At 37.2% G+C, this 21,584-nt stretch overlaps 1 protein-coding gene across 2 annotated transcripts; it reads right to left on the bottom strand.

Annotated features, from left to right (window-relative positions):
• Positions 1–1,193: 1,193 nt before the first annotated feature.
• Gnrhr (gonadotropin releasing hormone receptor) lies at positions 1,194–16,915 on the bottom strand. 2 transcript variants are annotated; one of them, XM_055629277.1, is made up of 3 exons: positions 16,379–16,915; positions 2,893–3,112; positions 1,194–1,438 (listed from the first exon to the last, which is right to left on the bottom strand). In XM_055629277.1, the coding sequence occupies exons 1-3, from the start codon at positions 16,898–16,900 to the stop codon at positions 1,194–1,196; spliced, it is 987 nt and encodes a 328-aa protein (XP_055485252.1). In that variant the 5' UTR covers positions 16,901–16,915. The 2 variants fall into 2 exon arrangements, with proteins under 2 accessions (XP_055485252.1, XP_055485251.1); XM_055629276.1 differs by having other exon boundaries at positions 1,303–1,438; positions 2,893–2,984; positions 16,379–16,900.
• Between the last annotated feature and the right edge of the window lie 4,669 nt (positions 16,916–21,584).

Genomic DNA, 21,584 nt, shown 5'->3' with positions numbered 1-21,584 from the left:
TACTGTACAGACATAGTTTGAGGACTGAATCCTTTTTTTTTCAGCAGGTGTTGTTTCCACATTTATGATTTTAGTTTTCCTCTCTCCCCTCTAATACTCTCTGCTGTTGTTTTTGATCTGTAGAAGGGGAAACTATATGGTTTCCTCCCTTGAGTTCTTTTTTATATCAAACCTCCTCTTTTTGTCTGTATAGTTGCTTGATGTTTTTTATTGACTTTCTTCATTTATTTGTGGGGAGAAATTCAGTAGGATAAGGAGATAGACAAAAATTCTACCGTATTATTAAAATGGATTGTATATTATGCTTACAAGATAATTAGTATATCCATTTTCTTAATTGTATTAAAACACTACTTATGGCAGTCAGTTTAACATAAGCCTCATGTATTGTACAGTCTGTGGAATATTCTAAGTGTCCATGGGGAAAAAAAAAAAAAAAACTATCCCTTTAAAATACCTCCATTACATAGTGGTGTGTCACTAACTGCAGCATTTAAATAGGATTAAGTTGTATCATGTAAATAATCTTTCCAGGCTTGTGCAAATATTATTATTATTATTATTATTATTATTATTATTATTGCTTAATAGGAATTAAAAATGTTTTTAAAGCAAAAAAGAAAAGTAGGTCTTTTTCTGATCGGAGTTAAAACTGACCTGTGGACAGTGATTCTACTGTCTCTGCTTAGGTGTTGTGACAGTATCAGTTGTTTTTGCTGCTGACCTAAGGACGGTGATTCTACTGCTTCTGTGCTCTAGGTGTTGTGATAGCCTCACTCTGCTTTTGCTCTTGAGCCCCCTTTTGAGAAAAAAAAAAACTCCCCAAACCATGCTCATCTTATGAATGTTGTAGTTTACCAGCCTTATGTTTTGATACCTTTTTAATCTTTGGATGTGGTTATTTTAAGTGTTTATACATTATAATTTAAGGAGGAAGTGAAAAGAAGCCCAAATCACATTCGGTAAAACATCAGACAAGGCAGAGGTTAGTTCAGGAGCTTATGATTAAGGATAAATTTTAGTATTTTTTTTTTGAAGGTCTTTCGAGGCCCCAACAATAAACTCTCTACAAGAACAAGGTTCATAACCTAAGCTTAAACTCTGCCTTGCCTGCATGTCCTTGAATTGCAAGTTTTGAGCTTATGCTCAACTGTTAAAATTAGTTTCCGTTTTAGTTTTCTGTAGTCTCCCAATTACAAAGAGAAATATCCATATATAAGTGGGTCAAAGCATGGGTTCAGAAAAGCAAAGAGAAAGAAGAAGTGATTAACTGGCTCTGACACCCTGTTTAACATTTCAGGGTCAAACCAGTACCAAATCCCTAGGACATAGTAGGGAGTCCAGCAGACAATAAACGATGTGGCAAATGCAACTGTCATCTTTAGAGTTCTCAGCCGTGCCCTTGGGATATTGTTCTTGGATTGATTCAGCTGTAGTTCTATTAAAACAGAGAAAAAGTGTAAGTGTTTAATGTCAACTTTCTCACAAAACCGAAATGATAAAAATGGAAGAAAGGTCCATTGATTCTACCTATTGGTTATAAGAAAAATAGTTCCAATAATGATTTACTTAAAAATATTTCCACCCCACCCCAGCTAGGTGTGGGTACTCATTTGCAATACTCCTACCAAGGAAGCAAAGGCAGGAGGCTGGCCTGGGCTATATAATGAAACTTTCTCAGCCAAGAAATATGTTTTCAGACCAAGTTTTCCTGTATGAAAGAATGAAGAGTAGGACATTCTTAAAATTAAAATTTAATTAAACCAAGGAAGATTTGAAAAATGGAGGTATTCATACAACTAAAATATGAAGTTGATTGTTTATTATATTCTAGACATCAGATGTTTGCTGTGTTAGCCCAGTAGAATATGTTTTCAGTACTTATCCTGAGTTTTGATAAAGTAATTATCTTTTTCCTTTAAAAATGTTTTTATTTGCATGTATTAATTATACACAACAACTTCATTATGATGTGTGTGTGTGTGACTGTATGTTTGTGTATGATATTTGCATCATATTCACCCCCTCCTCCATGGCTCTCTTGCTCCCTTCACACTTCTGCCTCTTTTCCCCAATTCGTCCCATTTCTACTTTCATGTGCCCTACCTCCTCTTTTTGAATGACATGATGAATTTCATGAAGGTTGCCATCTTAGTTAGGGTTTCTATTGCTGTAACTAAATGACCAAAAAAGCAAACTGGGGAAGAAAGGATTTATTCGGCTTATATTTCCACATCACTGTTCATCACCAAAGGAAGTCAGGACAGGAACTCACTCAGAGAAGGAATGTGGAGGCAGGAGCTGATGCAGAAGCCATGAAGGACTTGCTTCTTCTGGCTTGATCAGATCAGTCTTTTTTTCTTATGGAACCCAGGTCAACCAGCTCAGGGATGATACCACCCACAATGGACTGGACCCTCCCCAGTTGATCAAAACTGAGAAAAAGCCTTACAGCTGGATCTCATGGAAGCAGCTCCTCAACTCAGGCTCCTTCCATTCTGATGACTCTAGCTTGTGTCAAGGTGACAGAAAACCAGATAGTACAGTTGCTTACAGGACCAATGGCACCTTGTGAAGTGGCTACACCGACTATTAACTGTACATAAATCTTTAAGGATGTGTGGAGACTTCTGAGCCTCTTCCCATCTGTCCTTTGTTCTTTTATTCTATGATGAAAAATGAGAACATGAGATGTTGCTAACAGACCTCATCTATAACTTGCGTATAGGTGTGACTGTGAATTAATAAGTGACCTAACATTTGTGAACTGCTTGCCACGGTATCAAATACACGACCACTCTGTCTAAGTATTGCTTAAATACTGTTATTTTGTTTTTGTTTTTGTTTTTTTTTGTTTTTTTTTTACAGTTATTGAATCTAAGGAATACTTACTGCGCGGATCTTGATGAAGGACTCGCGTGAGGGTGAAGATAATTTTGGCATTGCAGATTAGCATGATGAGAAGAGGGAAAATGAAGAGGCAGCTGAAGGTGAAAAGGTTGTAAAAGGCTTGATGCCACCATTGTAGAAAACTGCAGTGTGTCACACATTGAGAGAAAACTTCTGCTTGCCCAGAGCTGTCTGCAAGGTAGATCATTCTGAAGATATATAACTGTGAAAAAAACAAGGAAAAGTTGTATGTTTTTTCCCCCAAATATTGAAAGTATTCCTTCCTTCATTCTTTTAGCTTCCATACCTAAAGCAATTTCTAAAATCCTTGGCATGACATTTTGACAATTCTATTGAAACTTGTAAATGAGATCTGCTTAAACTATGTTTGTGTTAATTTGGATAAATCTGTAGGAATTTGTAATTGGTGAAATTGTTTCAGCCTTGAAGAACAATGCTCACTTAAAGAGATTTAAACCCCACTTGCACTTTCAGTTCTATAGTTATGCTGAACAGACTTTGTGAAATGATTTTGTTCATTGTATATCCATAGTGTTTTAAAACTGTGTTTTTTAGAACATATCCATAAAAAATACATATTAAATTTATTTTAGACACTGAAAGACCTAATAACATGCTATACTTTTTTAAATGGTCAAAAAATGTGCATGTTTTAGAAAGCTTCTATTCTGATAATATTGAGTGGAAGATAGACATGAGCAGTGACATTGGGAGAAGGGGCTGGTGGGAGGTAGTCCCATTCTTGTTTTTCATAGCTGGAAAGGTTATTATAAAATCTAGGCACCAGATTTCAGTACAAAACTTAAACTTTAAAAAGCTTTAACTGGTTGACAGCCGTGAGTTCAGTAATGAATGCCACCTTGACCCGTGTCAGAAATAAATTAGCTCTGAGGCAACCAAGAACACCAAACTTGTGTCGTGATAGCTGTCTGCTGGGTTTAGGAAGCCCCTTTGTGTTCAAATATCCTTGAGGCTGCAGATACATTTCTCCCATTGTACCAAAAGCTAAGCCACCACACCTGCGCCGAAGAAGTGCTTGTGTCCTCAAAAAAACGTCTCAGCTGTTCACTTTCCAGTTTTGTCACCCCTACACCCTTTTCTGGAGGGTCACGGAAAGAAATGCCTGAAAAGGGAGATCTGGTCCACCATGACTTGGGAGGGAAAGGAGGTCATTTTACCCACAAATATGCTGCTTTGAAAGCTTCTTTGAATTTCACAGCACAGCACCCACTGTGTAGTATGCTCCACTGAAATAGCTCACGCCAGTTTCTCTGGAGTACTTGCTTGCTTTTCTTTTCCAAATAGCTTTTACATTCAGAATCTTTTGACTGCATCCTTTCTTCCATGAAGAAAAGAATGGAGAACCCTCCCAGCAACAATACGTTCACCTTATTAATAAAAACATGTCAACAACAAGAACAACAAAAACAGGTCAACAAGTTACACCAAAATGCCGTTTTCACTAATGGGACTAGCAAAAATGCAAAATTTCCCCAATGCATTTTTTGGCAAGATGCTGTGGAAACCAATACCTGTTTGTGTAGCTAGTGGGAATACAAATCAGTACAACCAGTGGTGAAGGGTATTATGGGAGTCTAGTTAGTTATTTGATAATTTTGATAATTAGATAATTTTTGTTGTCAACTTGACTGGATTGGGAAATGCTAGAAAACTGGTAAACCATATTTCCGTGTATGTCTGTGAAGGTGCTTCCAGAGATGATTGATGTGTGGCTCAGTCAGCTGAGGGAGGAAGATCCACAGTGAGTGTAGACAGTACTGCCTTATGGTTAAGGTCCGCATAGCATCAAGTGTGAAAAGAGAGGGAAACTTGGGCCTGCCTTCCTCCGCATTTCTAGAGTAGGCACAGGTTCTTGCTGCTGTCAATCCCTTGGACAGCAGGCTCATGAATGTTCAGCTTTTGTGTTTGTTCCTGCAGTGGAGACTATCCACTTAGCTTCCAGCCCTCCTGTAGCAAACTTGGGTGGCATCACTGCCCACTGTTTCTTTGAATCTTCCAGTTTCCTGTTTTCCCAGGCTTTTCAGTCCACAGATGTAGGCTGTGGGACTGTCCAGTTTCTGATCATGTGAGCCTGTGGGAGGTACAGGGGTCCTTGTGTCCACAGATAAGCACTGGGAACAAGGGGGAACATGGATAACCTATTTTCCACCCAGAAGGCTGAGAGTGGATGAGGTTAATAGCCTGGTGCCTTTGTGCTTTCTGTGTAGATAAGACTAAATCGGATTTTCCCCTAGACCCTATCAGGAGCTTGGCAATTAATAGAACCCATCTTTATGGAAGGTGTCACATAAACTTTACAAAGAGTTTGTTGTTGTCATTGTGCACATGGGATTGAGCTAATTTTCATGAAGGAAAAATTCACCCAAGTTTGCTGTGCTTAAATATTAAAAAATAAACCACTTAGGGTCAGATTCCTAAAGTTTGAACCAACACTGGCTACTGAGTCGTGTTGAACAGAACTGCCTTCTTGTCTCTGGTGGATCATTGCTCTGCTGGCCCCCACATATGCCGATCTAACAAATTCCCTCTTACAGTTCTGTATATATTCTATTGGTTATGTTCCTCTGAACAATTCTATTAAAGCATTTATTCATCGTCAATCCTACATCCAGAAATTTACTTTGAACACATATCTGTAAATCTGTTATATGGAAATATATGTGCAGGAGATAATGCATTATTTGCAACCAAAAAGTGTCAGAACAATCTATGTGGCATTTTTTATATTAATATTTTTATTTTTAATTAATTTTATACATTCACTTGTATCCCAGCTGTAGCCCACTCCCTCTTTCCTTCCCAATTCTACATGACATTTTATGGAACAGTGCCTGAATGCATTATGGGAAAGTATACAATGGAATGCTATTTAGCAGTGAAGTAGGTAAAAACCCATTTGTGCATGTGTCTGTATATTTATATATTTATATTTATTTTCAACCCTGCTCCTGAAGAGAGTCTAGAGATGATGAAGCTTGGTTTGTAAATTCCTTTCTTTACTATAAGAATCCAGTGCTCATTGGAATAGATGGTCCAAAGCCTGAGGCAGACAAAGCACAATTATGTTCATCCGTTGGCTCTGCCAGAGTCTAGAACTATTCAGAGAAGAACTGACAATGAAAGAGAGACTAAAATCCAGTTGCATAAATCCAAGACAGTTTAGTGATCAAAATACAAAAAGGAAATGAATCTTAAGTAATGACAAAAGATGACATACTCTTTTAGTTCCAGCATTTAGGAGGTAGAGGCAGGCGGACCTCTATGAGTTCCAGGCCAGCAATGAAGCTCCTTATAAGACCCCGTTTAAAACAAAAACAAAAACCGACAAACAAAAAGTAGTGATAAACTATCAAACAAAACAAGAATGCATGAATTCGTATGGGTGTAAATTACACAGCACAAAAATAAGTATAACTAAAAACTTTTCCTTAATATAAAATGCTAATTAATGAAATAATGGGAATATACAAAATGTTTTTACTACCTGGCCAGCAAAAATCATCAACAGTTGACAAAAATGATCCATGAAAGTTTGAGAATAGGACATTGAAAAAAATCAAAATATCTAGCTGCTAGACACTTATTAGTAATAAAAGAGTAAGACAACTTTATAATGGAGAAATATTCATGTGATTAATATTATAGATAATGGGACAAGTTGACGTCATTTGTCTCCCTAGAAAATGCATTGAGATGAAGCCAATATCACACCTTCAGTATGCTTACTTAAGATACAGCGCTGAGAAATCCTAAGATAAACCGAAGTTGAGGAAGCATTTGCAAATGGCACATGCTTTTCCAAAGTATCAATCTTTTGAAACAGGGAGGAAGACAGGAAGATTCCAGCAGAAGAGACTTAGGTGGCAGTATGGGAATTGCCACATCACCTTTTTTTTGGGGGGGGGAAGGTCTGGAAGGAATTGGGGGAGGAGAAACATGATCAAAAATATTTTTTAAATTTTTTAAGTGATTTTTTTTAAGAGCAGATAGCAAGCTAGAATGACTAATGCAATTTGAATAGGGCATATGGATTAAGCGATAGCATTCCATTAGTGGCGATTTCCTGATTTTGATAATCCTATTGTAGGGGTGCATGAGATGTCTTAAACACAAGTCCAGACTTTTCAACAACTCAAAAAGCACTTAAGAATAACGACAACTGTGGTAGTTTGAGTGAGCATGCCCCTCATAGGCTCATATGTTTGCAAGCTTTCTCCACAGACCATGAACTGTTTGGAAGGATTAGGAGGTGTGTCCTTGTTTGGAAGAGTTGTGTCCTCATTGGAGGAGACATGTTGCTGATCATGGGCTTTGAGGTTTCAAATACACACTGCAGGCCCATTCCTTCCTGCCACGCTGCCTGCTGATTACAGGTCGGGACTTAAAGCTCTCAGCTATTGCTGCAGCACTAGGCCTTCCAGCATGGTGATCATGGGCTAACCTCTAGAACTGTAAGCAAGCCCCAAGTCAGCGCTTTCTTTTATAAGAGTTGCCTTGGTCACAGTGTCTCTTCATAGTAACAAAACCGCAACTTAGACAACAGCAAATAAGAAAATGCTAATATTTGGTGATATAGGGTATAGGTATCCAAGGCATAGGGTAAAGGTATCCAAGAAAGTGTTGCATAGTTCTTGCAACCTTGCTCTTGAGTGTGGAATCCTGTTTTAAAGTGATATCTTTATTTTAAAGCCTTAAAGAGAACAACTGGAATGTATTAATGAAAATACTGTAAATCATTTTCAAAGATAAACCCAAGAGCTGGATTGCTCCCCAGGTATTTCCCAGTGCCTAAGTTTGCTTCCCAGCACCCAGTCAGGTGGCTCACAAGGGCTGCAGCTTTAGGGGATCTAGTGCCCTCTTGTAGCCCCCATGAGCATGCCACCCACAAACAAAAATGAGTCTTGAAAAGCGGGTGAATCAGTAAGTAAATTCTAGTAGACACCCATTCTTTTTTTTTTTTTCCTGACCCATGAAACATCTTTCTTCTTGTTATTTCCAAGTGTTCTTCAGAGAAACTTCACTTTACTGTGTACATTATCCAGATAAAAAGAAGAGAAGACAAACATTTTTAGACCTGTAGCAAGGAACTTTGAACAAGTGCTTTTTTTTTTTTTTTTTTTTTTATCAAATGATGACTGATAGGCTACAGTTTTTTTCCATTGAATATGATATTTTAGTTAACAGTTGGTCCTGGATGTCTTTACTTTGGGAGCTCATGAGGTAGGAGTAGAGTGTGCTCATTTTAAGAGGCTGAAATACGTTTTTTTCTTTGTAGAGAAAATAAAATTTTGTATCTTATATTTGTAACTACAGCATTGATTTTTCAAATTTCAGATCCTTTATCAAGTAGAAAATAAAGTTTAAATTAGTCCACTAGAGGGCAACAAAGGATCATATCATCAGTCTCAAAACCAAGAAACTCAAACAAGTCAGCTAATTTTATCCCAAATCCAGGTCTACAGTCCGCATGTTATAAACTGAGTCTTCCATTACCTTAGACTTATTTTCTTCTTTTTTTATAATAAATTTATCAAACTCTCACATTTTTATTGCATGAATTTAGGTGTCTTTTATAAGGAATTCACTGGCTGTTTAAACCAGTTTGTTTGGCTTCTCATTTTGTAAAAAAATCATTTTTTGAGGCTAAGCTTTTATGACATATTTTGGACACAATATTTTCTTCTCTTTATCACGAGAAGTGACATACTAACATGTCTAATTAGAAACCAATAGTGCTAGTTTTCCCTCCTCAATTTTATCTGATATTCCTATTTGAATTTACCGACTAACACTAGGCCTTTTTAAAAAGCCCTATCAAAACCTACTATTGTAGATGCTTTCTAAAAATGGATACATGTAGGAAAGGAATTTAAATGGAGTTACCATAGAATGAGGGAGACAATGCACTAAGTAAACATCATACGCTACGAAATAAAACTTCAGTGGTAGAAATGGGTTGCATCTTTTCTGAGCTGTTTGTCAAAAGAATCCCATGGACAAAGGACCCTCAAACATTACAGGCGGTTGCCAATGTTACTGGTTGCCCTCCGCAATCCTAAGACCCTGTTGCTGAAGACATTATGTACTTACAGGACGGGTAATTCTGGCTTAGACCCAACTGGAAACTTCACTCCTATTGGCTAGTGTTCATAGTGCTGGAAGGTGCTATGCAAGACAACAGAGAAGGTAATAATCAATATCCTCTGACTATGAATTCTGCTAGATGTGCTCGCTCGCGCAATGGTGACACAATTGTTAGGAGAATAATCAACCAGTCTTTAAAGACTGATTTAACATTCATTCCATGAGATAGGACCTATTGCCTGATACTGCTAATAAGGACAAGAACCGAGACTAGCTAGGACGTAAGCCCCAGGGGAGAACCTTCTAATATCCTGGTAAATGGAGACAGCAATAAAATAATTCTGAATGACATGTTGTTATATCCATAAACCCACGGCATCAGTTAAGCCTCATCAGAAAAGTTTCTTCTTGCAGTAGATGGTGATTGACACAGAGACCTATAACTACACAGTGGGCAAAGTGAGAGACTTTGGATCACTCACACCCCTCTCCTCAAGGCCCAGGACCCCATGTGGAAGGGGAGGCAGAAACATTACTAAGAGTCAGTGTGATTGATGACTTCAAGGAAACTGTTTTTCAGACACAACAGGGCTGATGCACATGCGAACTCAAATAGACCGTGATGGCATGCATAAGACTGTCACAAGTTCAACCCAAATAATGCCTCAGACTTATTTTCATTGTAGACTTTATTTAAAATGTAGTTTTAAAGCAGATTAAACAGAGGTATATATTTTTCTCTTTTGTTCTTACTGGTATCTATTTTGCCATAATCAAGAATATTTTACTTCTTTGCAAGCAACTGAAGACGCTTATTTCTTTTAAGAATATGTTATTTTGTCCACATTCGGGAATTTATTAAGTGGAAAAAGTATACTTAATGACATAGCCATTATATGTGATAGACTAATTAATTTTAAACCAGAAGTTCAGGAAAGCATATGGGGACTCAAATATTACCCATAAATTTGTTTGTTTTAGGCTTGCTTCAATTTATTTTGTTTCCCGCACTGTGCTCATTTGAGTGATTAATATAGGGATCTACTTTACTTTCAGCGGTACCTTTGTCCTTGGATTCTGTCTACAATTTCTGTTTATTTTTTTCTCCCTTACCCATGACTCATGCTCTTATCAGTGTTTGTTTCGTTTTGCCATAATCAGGAACATTCTGTTTCTCTTCTTTGGAAGCAATTGAAGATACTTTTGTTCTTAGAATATGATCTTCTAGCCACAGTTTGTCAGGCCAACCATAGCACAGCCTAAATTGTCCTGAATGTAATTAGCTTCAGGTTCTCCATCTATAAAGTGGAGTTCACAGTAGACTCTTCTCAGCTGTGCCCTGACAATTGAGTTGTTAACTTAAGACAGGAACTCCTGGGGTACTTCTGACTGTGTCCATGCATTGGACATTAAATGGGGACTAACCAGTGTGAAGCCCTGTGCTAAAGATGGAACTCCAGGTTTCTAATTTTTGATTTAGTTTTAGACAGATGTAAGCCCAAGCTGGCCTAGAATAAACAGCTTTATCAAAGGTAAACCTCAACCTCTTATCTTTTGTTTCCACCTCCCGTGTACTGAGATTACAGGTACTGGTTTGTGTTTCTCTCAAGCAGAGAAACTAGAATACAGAGAGGGCCCAGGACAAAATACAGGATTGTCTAGATCCTCACAAAAGGACTGTGGACATGTGCTGAGTCTTCCAGAACATCTTCACAGCCAAACCTAATACCCAGGAACTCCGGTTCTGAGGGCTAAGTCTCAACCAGGATATCACAGACTGTTCTAATTTTGATACTTTTTTTTCAATTTTGGGTTTTAAAGATCAATAAAACTTTGATGTTCTCTTGGAGGAAGAACAGAAGAGGACCAGGAAGTCTGTCTGAGAATTTGTCTTATAGAAATGATTGGGTCACTGCACTCATGATTCTTTAACAACAGAGCTGAAAAATGATGACATCAATAGATACACTAATTTGGAAGGGGCAGACCCAACAGATCTCATAGGTCTCACCCCTAGACAAAGAGCTGCAAGCAAGTAACAACAATGGGGAGAAGGAGAACTAGTCTTTCTAAGGAATGAGTCCCCTGATTGGTATTTAGTACCAAGTAAGTGCTCGTCTCTGAGATCATACACATACAAGCAACACTAAATGTACTAAGCAAGTTGTATTTGTACCTTTTTATATCAATTTCTATATCCTATGAGCAAAGATTCCCATGCATACACAAGTGTAATTTTTATGCTTGTTTCTTATGTCTATGTCTAATATTTTGGGTTCCTTGATTATAGATAAATATCATAGGTGTATATATATCATAGGCAAATAGCCATAGGTAAATATATCATAGGTAAATAGCTATATGAACAAATGGAGTACTGTTATTTATACCTTGCCTGTATGATTAACTGTAATATATTAAAATTTCCACTCATTTTACATACCCTGGGAATGTCATAGAATCCTTATGGACTTAATTTATTCATATAAAAAAGAATAACGTGCATAATTTATATTGTTGTTGGGAACATCCGTGAACTATTCTGACACACATTTTTGTCTTCAACTATTATTCATCATCTTGTTATTGCTACTACTGAGTCTAGCACGCTGCTACTGCGCCTTAAACAATGTTTGGCACATTGCTCATGGGAGGTAAGTATTTATTGAATTTGAGCTGCTTGTCAAGTTCAGAAGTGCATTTTACTCAGTACATTAGCTCATGTGTCAAGGCAAGTCTCTACATATCTTCAAACCATACTTCCTCACTCCAGAAGCTAACTAAGGAGTGCCCAAGTTTCTTGCCTACAGGCCTGTGTTAGCTATTGAATTTAAAAGCTGCTATGGTAATACTCCACATGAACAAGATAAGCCAGGAACATGAACTCTTCCTGCAAATACTTTGCGACTCTGTACTCCTGTGGTCTTAGATGACTCTCATTAAGGAATGTGACTTAATTATGTGGAGCCACACCTAAATTAAGAAATGTATGGCCATAAAGAAGAGCTCCTCCCAAGGCTTGTCTGCTGCTCTATCTCATTCCCTGTCTCCCTCCTGCATTTTCCTTCTTCCTCTTTGAACTTACTTTTAGAAATGATAACTTTAAGATCTGAGTTATCATGTTCTGGCACAAGTAGCTTTCAGTGAGTAGTGTAGTTTTGTGGTCTGAGGGCACTGTGAGAAAGTTTCCTGATTAGTATGATGCAAAGTAAAATTTTGGCAACTTTGAATAATTCCCTTTCTATGTAAGCATTGTCTTTAACTCTTTTGCCTGTTTTAAATTTTAATTTTTATGTTAATTTCTGTTTTTTAAATTTTATTAATTACACTGTATTCACTTTGTATCCCCCCCAAAAGCCCCTCCCTCTACCCCTCCTGGTCCTACCCTCCCTTCCCCTTCTTCATTCATGCCTCTCCCCAAGTCCACTGGTAGGGGAGGTCCTCCTCTCCTTCCTTCTGATCTTAGTCGATCAGATCACATCAGGAGTGGCTGCATTGTCATCTTCTGTGGCCTGGTAAGGCTGCTCCCCCCTCAGTTAATTACTGTGTATTCACTTTGTATCCCAGCTATAGTCAACTCCCTCATTCCCTCCCCATCCCATCCTCCCTCCCTCACTTCCTCCCATGCCCCTCTCCAAGTCTGCTGATAGGGGAGGTCCTCCTCCCCTTCCATCTGATCATAACTTATTAGATCTCATCAGGACTGGCTGCATTGTTTTCCTCTGTGGCATTATAAGGCTGCTTCCCTCTCAGGGGGAGGTGATTAAAGAGCCACTGAGTTCATGTCAGAAAAAGTCCCTGTTCCCCTTACTAGGGAACCCACTTGGATACTGAGCTGCCATGGGCTACATCTGAGCAGGGGTTCTAGGTTATATCCATGAATGGTCCTTGGTTTAAAAACAAGGAAATCATGACATTTAAAGGCAAATGGTAGGATCAAGAAAAGATCATCCTGGGTAAGGTATCCCAGAAGTAGAAAGACACACTTGGTATATACTCACTTATAAGTGGATATTAGACATCTACTATAGGATAAGCATACTAAAATCTGTACACCTAAAGAAGCTAACTATTTCTTAAAGAAAACAAATTCTCATATTTCAGTTTTTTTCTGTCTAACTTCAAAAAGCTAATTTAAAAATTTATTATTGTCATTTATTACAGTTTATTCAATTTGTGTCCCAGCTGTGGCCTCCTCCCTCATCTCCTCCCAATCCCATTCTTCCTCCCTTTTCTCCCCCATGTCTCTTCCCTAGTAAACTGATAGGGGAGGTACTCTTCCCCTTCTATTTGATCTTAGCTTATCAGGTCTTTGGCCAGAGTGTAGGGTATCTTATGAAAGAAGGGGAAGATAGAAAGACAGGAGGGGGCAGGAGCTCCAAAAGGAGACCAACAGAACCATAAAAACTGATCCCTGGGGGCTCTGCAGAGACTGATACCCCAACCAAAGACAATGCATGGAGAGGACCTAAAATCCCTGCTCAGATGTAGCCCATAGACTCATTTCCAAGTGAGGTCCCTAGTAAGGTGAGCAGGGACTTCCTCTGGCATGAACTCAGTGGTCTGCTCTCTGATAACCTCCCCCTTGGGGGTGGGGTGGGGATGCAGCCTTTCCAGTCCACAGAGGAAGACAAAAAGCTTATTATGAGGAAAAATGAAAGGAAGAGACAAACATGAATATTAACCTAATTATTAAAATTAAAGAATTATAGTGGGTAGTTTTACATATAACTTATTCTTTAAGTGGCTTATGCATTTGTCTGGTTTGAGCCACCTAGTCATGGTAGCCTTGAGTTTTCCATCCTGTTGCCTCAGCTTCTTAAGTGCCTGTATTAAAAGAATACACTACAACCCCAGGCTCACAATTACTCTTTTAAACGTAGCCAGGTCACTTTCTCAAAGTCTCACAGCTGAAAGAGTATGGCAGGCAGGTACAAAGCTCCTGGTTTGATCCCCATCATTAGATAAACTGCATGCAGTTTTACAGACATGTAATCCCCACACACAGGAGACAGAGGTAGGAGGATCAGAAGTTCACAGACATCCTTGGCTACTTAGCTAATTTGAGACCGTCCTGGGCTATTTAAGACCTTCTGCCCAACAAACAACAAGAAGAAGCATGTGAGGGGTTTCAGGACATGTTAGCAGAGCGTTCGATTTCTCTGATATCATTCTACCCTCAGTTTAATCACGTCATTGCTAGATTATTTAAAATTATTTTTTGTCTCATTGTACTGTTTGAAACTACATATATTTTGTTAAAATATTTATGTTTTAAAAAGCCACTTTAGATTGAAGTTATATTTATTCTAATTATGTAATCTAATTTTTATGAATTAGATTATTTTTATATTTATATATTATATTTATATTTATAATTATATTTATCAAAATACTGCATTGTACCATATAGATAATATTATTTCACAATTAAAACAAATTTCATATGCTACATTTATTCATTATACAGAATCCATGAAATCTATCAGGCTTTCTCATTAATTTAGGGCTTTTTGAGTATTTCAAAGCCTTATATAATTAAAATTATTTTTCCTCATTCATTTGTAGATCCAAGTATTTTACTGTTATATCTTTAAAAATTAATTAATTACATTCCATTCATCAGTACTCAGGATTGGACGTAAAGCTTTCAGTCAAGGGCTATGCCACTGAGCTACACCCCAGTCTTTTACTGAGTTAGAATTTCTATGTAACTCTCACTATGCTTGAACTTTTAATCCTTCTGCCTCTGCACCCCAAGGGTGGGGTTACAAATATGTATCCCCATGCCTAGCATTATTTTCAATCAATAGCATAAAATCATAAAAACTGTTCATACAAAATTTTTAAATTTGTACTATGCTAAGTATTTTATTAGGTACTATAATGTAGTACAACAAATACATTAGCTTCTACATGACAAACACAACCACACTATTTTATGACAAATACATAGTATACTCTCAACTCAAAGAAAACGGGGAAACCGCTGATCCACTTTTTCGCTGTTCGTAGCTTTCAGCCTTCCACTTCAACCAAACATGTGTCTTATGGAAACCAGTCATACCCTTTAGTACTCTCTGAAAAGTACGTAAGTGCCTTTCTTCAGTTTTTCATCCCTCTAAACCTTTCCTAATCATTTCATATTAAAGTTACTACTTATTTATCTTCTTCTACTTGTATATTTTTGAGTTTTTCATACCTAGTTGTATTAGTTTTACATATATTTTGTCTCCATGAAAGAATGACTCCCTCTGCCACCAGCTTGTGTTTCTTTTCTTTGAGGAAACCAACCAATAAGCATTGCTCAAGGAAAATAGAAGATAGAAGAACACAAACCTTAGCTAAATAATCTCATTTCAAGGGACATGTCTGTGAAACTTACTCTTAGGAGTAACTGTGCTTTTCTCCAGGGAAGTAAAAACATTTCAGCTTTTCTTATTTCTTTTTCCTTTTGACACATATTAATTAAATACTGCTTCTCAATTTAGTGAGGAAACATTACAATACTTACAATACTTAGTTCTGCATAGCAGTTTTGTTCTTTAGACATGTAGATGGTTTAGAATGTGTAGGCAGATTTCCATTTTTTTTTCAGGTAAGTTTTTACTGTGTTTTAGAGATCTCTTACTTCTATGACATTCTTATAATACAGAGCACTAGAGAGCATAATGACAACTTATCCCTCTGTTAATGACAAGCTCTACATTATTTGCAAGAATTTGTTCATATTTTCTTCAGTGATCTGGTTTTTGAAAAGTCAGATATTTCAGGACAATTAGCGAAGAACAACGTAATCATCAATATAGTTTGTGCTTGTTTGCAGCAGCAGAATTCTTAGTTGGTACATAGTAAATATCAAGTAAGAAATGCTTAAATATTTTCTCCTGTGTAAGTTTCATGGCTCTTGAGCATTCTCTCCATTTCAGCCAGAGCAAAAGAAAAGCAGAGGAAGCTGAGCCAATGGGAGCATTCCTATAACCCCTGTAAGTCAGATGTTGAGGCTGTAGGCTTTAAGTGACTGTTTCAAGTCTCCATAAGAGGAAGACTGAGAAACATGGAGGGGATGGAGATGTAGTCAGTTGTGAGAAGATATTTTAAGGGGCATTTTAATACAGATAATAGTTGATTCTTTAATATATTATTTATCTAATCATCATGACAGCAGGTGAGGTAGACATTTACCCCATTTTATAAATAAATCAACAGAAACTCAGAGAGATTAAGGAGTTTGCTCAAGAAAACAAAGTGGTTTGGGTTGAAGTCTATTCTCTGACTTTCAGAGAGCCCAAAAGGTTCTACCTTGACTCAAGATTAGATAGAAAATCACCATATTCACACAAGCTCAGGAGTAATGTTTTACCTGTGGTCCTGCCAAGACAACGCTGAGAATCCAAGCCAGGCCGATCATGGACTGTTCAAGCTTGCTGTTGTTTTGCACAGCGAGGGGATGAGTGATGGCCAAGGAGCGGTCCAGGCTAATCACCACCATCATGAAAGCTGGGGCATACATAGAGAAGAGCTTCAGATAGCTGAGAACTTTGCAAAGCAGCTCCCCAGCATACCACTGGACTGTAACATTCCACATTCCATCCAGTGGCATGACAATCAGCGTCTCCAACAGGTTGGCTAGGGTCAAGTGCTTTAAAAGTATCTTCATCCTTGAGAGTTTTCTCCCTCTCTCCTTCTTCTGAGTCCACTTTTGCAGCTTCAACAGGAAAGAAGCATTAAAGGCAGTAGAGAGTAGAAAAAGGAAGAATGTCACAATCACCCGGATCTTTCCAGATAAGGTTAGAGTGGGGAGCTTTCCCTGTATCAGGGGCATGCTGTTGTTGATGGCTGAGCAGTGATTTTGGTCCTGTTCAAGAGAGGCATTGCTAGCCATATTTCACCAAAGACAGGCTTCAAGAGTTGAGTCTCTGTTACTTCTGATGTTTTATTATAAGTGAACACAAAGCGCTATTTGATTTTAACCTTTTTTAGATGGAAACGTCACAGGTTTACATTTATGTCAAATTTATTTTCCCCAAGATACTCTGGACTTAATGTGAAAGATCAAGGTGAACTTGTTTTGTGGATTTGTAATCAACAGGAGTGCTAACAGAAGATGCCAAGTACATTCTGAAGGCCAAGTGTAACCATACCGCCTCAGCAGATGGCCTCTTTTTCACAGCATTTTATCATAAGTGAAGAACACTTAAAGTCTAATTTAGAAGTTAAAAGTGACTCATAATATTACCCAATTAATGTTAATGAATACATTTTCTAAAAACTGTTGGGAATAGACATATGCAAAATAAAATGCAGAAAAATATTTGAAAATTCTGATTTAAAAAAAAAATCTGTTCTTGGAAGACCATAGTTCTCAAAAGAGTTGTTTTTCAAATGCACATTGTTGAGTAGTCAAATGAGGCATAAGTGTTAATTTAAAACTATCCTACAAGACTTAAAGCTAGTACTTTAACTATTACAAAGAGCCTGTTCTAACAGAAATTAATCTACATTTGTTTACCAATCAGTTTTAATTATTAAAATATCCATGCTGAAATCATAGTAAAATTATTTTTTGTTATTGCCTTGATTTTATAATTGGGTTAATACTGTACTTGTTATTATTACAGAGTCAACAGATAAACTAGACAGTGCAGTGAAACTAGATACTTGCATAATTTCTGTAACTGAATACAATATGGTAATTTATAACCCTATACATGTTATATAATAGCTTCACATTAAGGCTGCTTAGAACCTTTCTCTGCATTAGTTCATGATGATATTTAACCATAGAAATATTGGTATGATTTTCACTGGTATTCAGTAAGTCCCAGTTTGTTGTTATCAGATCACTATATTGTTTGCTTCCATTACACCCAAAATAGGGACACTATTATGATAAAGGCAGCCATTTTGGTTTAGATGGTGCATTTTTGTTGGTCTATTATTTTTTATACTGTATGCTATTCATTTATTTAGAAATAAGTTATTGCATACCTATTATACAGTCTCTGTTAGCCTTTGCTGGCAATAAAACAGTTTTGTGAAGTTTTATAGTTTTACTGTATGAAAGCAGTCATAAATCAAGGTAACTTTAAAATATATTAAAGGGTATAGTAGAAAGGTCATTATAGCAAGAAAGGGAAAGCTTTTCAACAGGTCTAAAATGCTATCTGATGACAGTCTTAGCTTTTGGGTTAGTGGTAACCAGTTGCCTTCTAAATTACTAGATTTCAAAAGATTTTATGTATTAGTTGATTATGCTAGTTTTGATACATACAAACATGGACAAGGAATGGATGCTCTGGGCTAAAGCTAGCTCAATAGAAGGTAATTAGCATCTGGACCGGCAACATTTCCACTTCTCCACATCACTGCAACTTTAGTCAGTCAATCAGGCTTTGTGGACACAGCTCCTTTCCAGAAATTTTGTTCATGTGAGAAATGAGATTTTTAGAAAGCTGCAACTCATCTATCTTACCTATGAAGCACAAATGCAGTACAAACATGCAGTTGGCTCTCTCTCACTGTATTTCACTGTTAGATCCTATAAACTTCTGGAAACAATGAATTAAATTAGTGAACACCAACTATTACTCCTAGTAAAACAAAGAATAAGGTCCTATGAGCCAGAACAGCATCTGCATTAAGTAAGGCCACTTGCCAAAGTCCTATAAAAGCAGTCAGTCTTATCAGGACTGCTCTTTCTCATAATGCTTTTCCTGAATAGCAATTAACAGGCACTTAGTAAATTTTTTTGCATCTGAAGAACTTTCCTTGCCTTCTCCATACCTTACTTTAGGAAATATGCAATCAAAAATTTTGTGGGCTTTCAACTTCACGTGAATGTTCTTCACCACATTAAGAAACAAAACAAAACAAAAAACAAAATAACACAACAAAACAAAATAGTCTTCACATAATAAATTCGGAATTTAGCCATTTTTCAATAGAGTCATCATGTAGAGTAAATTTCAATTTCACAGGTCCTGGAGCAATCTGTCATGTACAAACTGATGAATTTTTGTGAATGAGAATTCTATGAAGAGTTGTGTTTCCACAAACTGAATGACTGGTTAAAATTTCAGTACTATGGAGAGAGTTGGAGTGTTCCAAGTCAAGAGGCTATTTTGGGCTACTCTTAGCACTTCCCCACCCCCTGAACAGTCAGTCATTCCTCCTTTTGAACTAGCATCATATGATGAATTGATAAAAACTCCTGAAATGCATTAATTTAGCACAGTAGCTTCTACCAACCAAAACCACTAAGAATGCCACCACAGGCCTGTTGGTAGAATGTTCTTTTGGAATGTACACAATTTATCCTTGTTCATTCAAATGCTGATTTCTCTACCCCATTATCTGGTTTCAATCTGGACATTACATTGTGATGTTCATTCTAAGAATCACATGTCTCAAGTTTGTGTAAATATGCCACCATTTGTTCTCTATATTGTCAATTAAACAGCCAGCCAGTGCTGTGCAATGGAGAAGATAGGGTGGGATATCTTGGTCTGGAGGGGTAAGAGAGGAAGCAGGAGGGAAGAGCAGAGGTCAGGAGGAGAGAACTTAGAACTATATCGAGAGATGAACCAGACCTAAGAAATGACTGAAAGCAAGTATAATGGGTGAAATCTGAATGGTAGGAAACTATGTGGGCTTGGAGGTTTAGGATGGAGTAACTATTGCCCAGCATTGTGCTCTAGGTTAATTAAATAAATCCCAGTCTCTATGTGGTGATTTGGGTATACAGCTTGTTTAGGAATAACCGCTGCTTTACTAAAAGATAAATCAATAGTAAATATTAAATACCCACAACACAGGCCATGGTCCCCCATCTTGCCATAGCCACGATTCACTGATACACTTTAAACGTGCCTTTTTTTAATTTATGAATTACTTTGTTCTGTAAAACTCTAAAACTTCATGAAATTGCTTACCTCTTAGAACATGAAAATTAGGGTAATCTATATCTGTGTTTCTGGGCCATGGTCATTCAAAAGGGCTTCAGAACAAATTCTCTCTTATTTTCCTGTAAGGTAAATAAAAGTAAACTGGCCTTCTTTTTCTTTTTCTTTTCTTTATTTTTTATTTTTGCATAGACAATTTCCTTCTTTTCATGGGTGGATTGATCACCTCCTCCTGAAGGGGGAGCAGCCTTACCAGGCCACAGAGGAAGACAATGCAGCTAGTCTCCAGTAGGCTAGAGTCAGATAGGAGGAGGACCTCCCCTATCAGTAAACTGGGGGAGGTGCTTGGGAGGAAGAGGGAGGGAGTGTGGGATTGGGAGAGGATGAGGGAAGGAGCTATAGATGGGATACAAATTGAATAAATTGTAATAAATAAAAAAATTAATTGTTTTAAAAAAAGAAAAATTAAAAAAAAGTGCATCAGAATTCTTTTGTATGTAGGCAAGCTAAATTTCAAGCATATCAGAACTATGCTTGGGAACCATTTTAAATACAGAACTCACCAACAAAAAAAAAAAATCAAAAATGTGAAAAAGCTGACACTAAACATACCACAAAAGTGCTACTCACCCACAGTGTGAGAATTGAAGACAAAACTGACATTGACCTTTGCTCTGTTTATTTTCAGCTTGGAAACTATGTCAGGAAATTACAATCTTTGTTCATTTTGTGTGTTTACATGTAGTGATGATGACAGAAGTGTTAACTGAAGTTAGGGGTCATAACCTGTGCCCCAAGTCATGTCTGACCACCAATAAGCCAATAAAAAGAGACAATTAATAGTGGAATCAGAAAAAGGAGATTTATTTCAGTGTGGTCACAGTGGGAAGAGTGACAAAGGGCTTCAGTGAACCCCTCAAGGTTATCTTTGGCTTTCTGAAGTGAGAGAGTTTAAATAGAGGCCAACGATTTGCACATCTAAGCTGTCCAGTCAAGGTAGAGTTCCACCCACCATTAACTCATCCGGTTTTCAGGCTCATCTTGTATAAAATCTCTTTCAGGTTAGACAAGTTCCTTCTCTGGTGTGGTTCTCTCTCTCTCTCAGCATGAGATTCTGGAGGAAATTACCATTTCTTTGGGGTCTGTTGCTTCATTAGTTTTTGACAGTCAGATTCAGAGACACAAATCTATCTTTAGTATATATTTTGCCAGGCAGGTTACATTTCCCCACTTTCTTATTTAGCACCAATAATCAGAATGAACAGGGACCAAATAAATAACTCATTTAATAGGTAGTCATGTATAAGAACAAACTTTTTTGTGTTTAGTTATAAAAGCACTGAGAATGTTGTCATTGGGTTACAAGTAAACATTAGCAAATCAGTAAATTTGCAAATATGGAATTTCAATAAACAGGATATGTTGTAAATAAGAGTAAGCAAAAGAAATGGAAGAAAATTCCACTAAATTTGTCAAGTAAATGAAAGCATGTTGCAAAGTACTCATAACATTAAAAATAGAAAATTCGCCCTACATTTTATAATATTTTAATAAGAATATTGCTTTATTAACCCTCAGACATTGGGATTTTAGCAGAGAAAGTTAGATCATGTTTACATGAAATATAAACAAAGGATTTGTGACCATAAATGTGCCTACTATTGT

This window comes from Psammomys obesus, unplaced genomic scaffold (assembly GCF_907164565.1).
Source record: "Psammomys obesus unplaced genomic scaffold, mPsaObe1.curated_primary_1811, whole genome shotgun sequence".
Classification (NCBI taxonomy): Eukaryota; Metazoa; Chordata; class Mammalia; order Rodentia; family Muridae; genus Psammomys; species Psammomys obesus.
Note: the sequence above shows the minus strand (reverse complement) of the source record. Positions and strands in the feature narration are given on the sequence as shown.

Coding starts and splice junctions, on each gene's coding strand:
- Gnrhr (XM_055629277.1), bottom strand. CDS start 16,900: ATGGCTAGCAATGCCTCTCTTGAACAGGACCAAAATCACTGCTCAGCC. Junction 3,113..16,378: donor TTGTCTTGGCAGGACCACAG/GTAAAACATTAC, acceptor TTTTTTTCACAG/TTATATATCTTCAGAATGAT. Junction 1,439..2,892: donor CCTTCATCAAGATCCGCGCA/GTAAGTATTCCT, acceptor CTGTTTTAATAG/AACTACAGCTGAATCAATCC.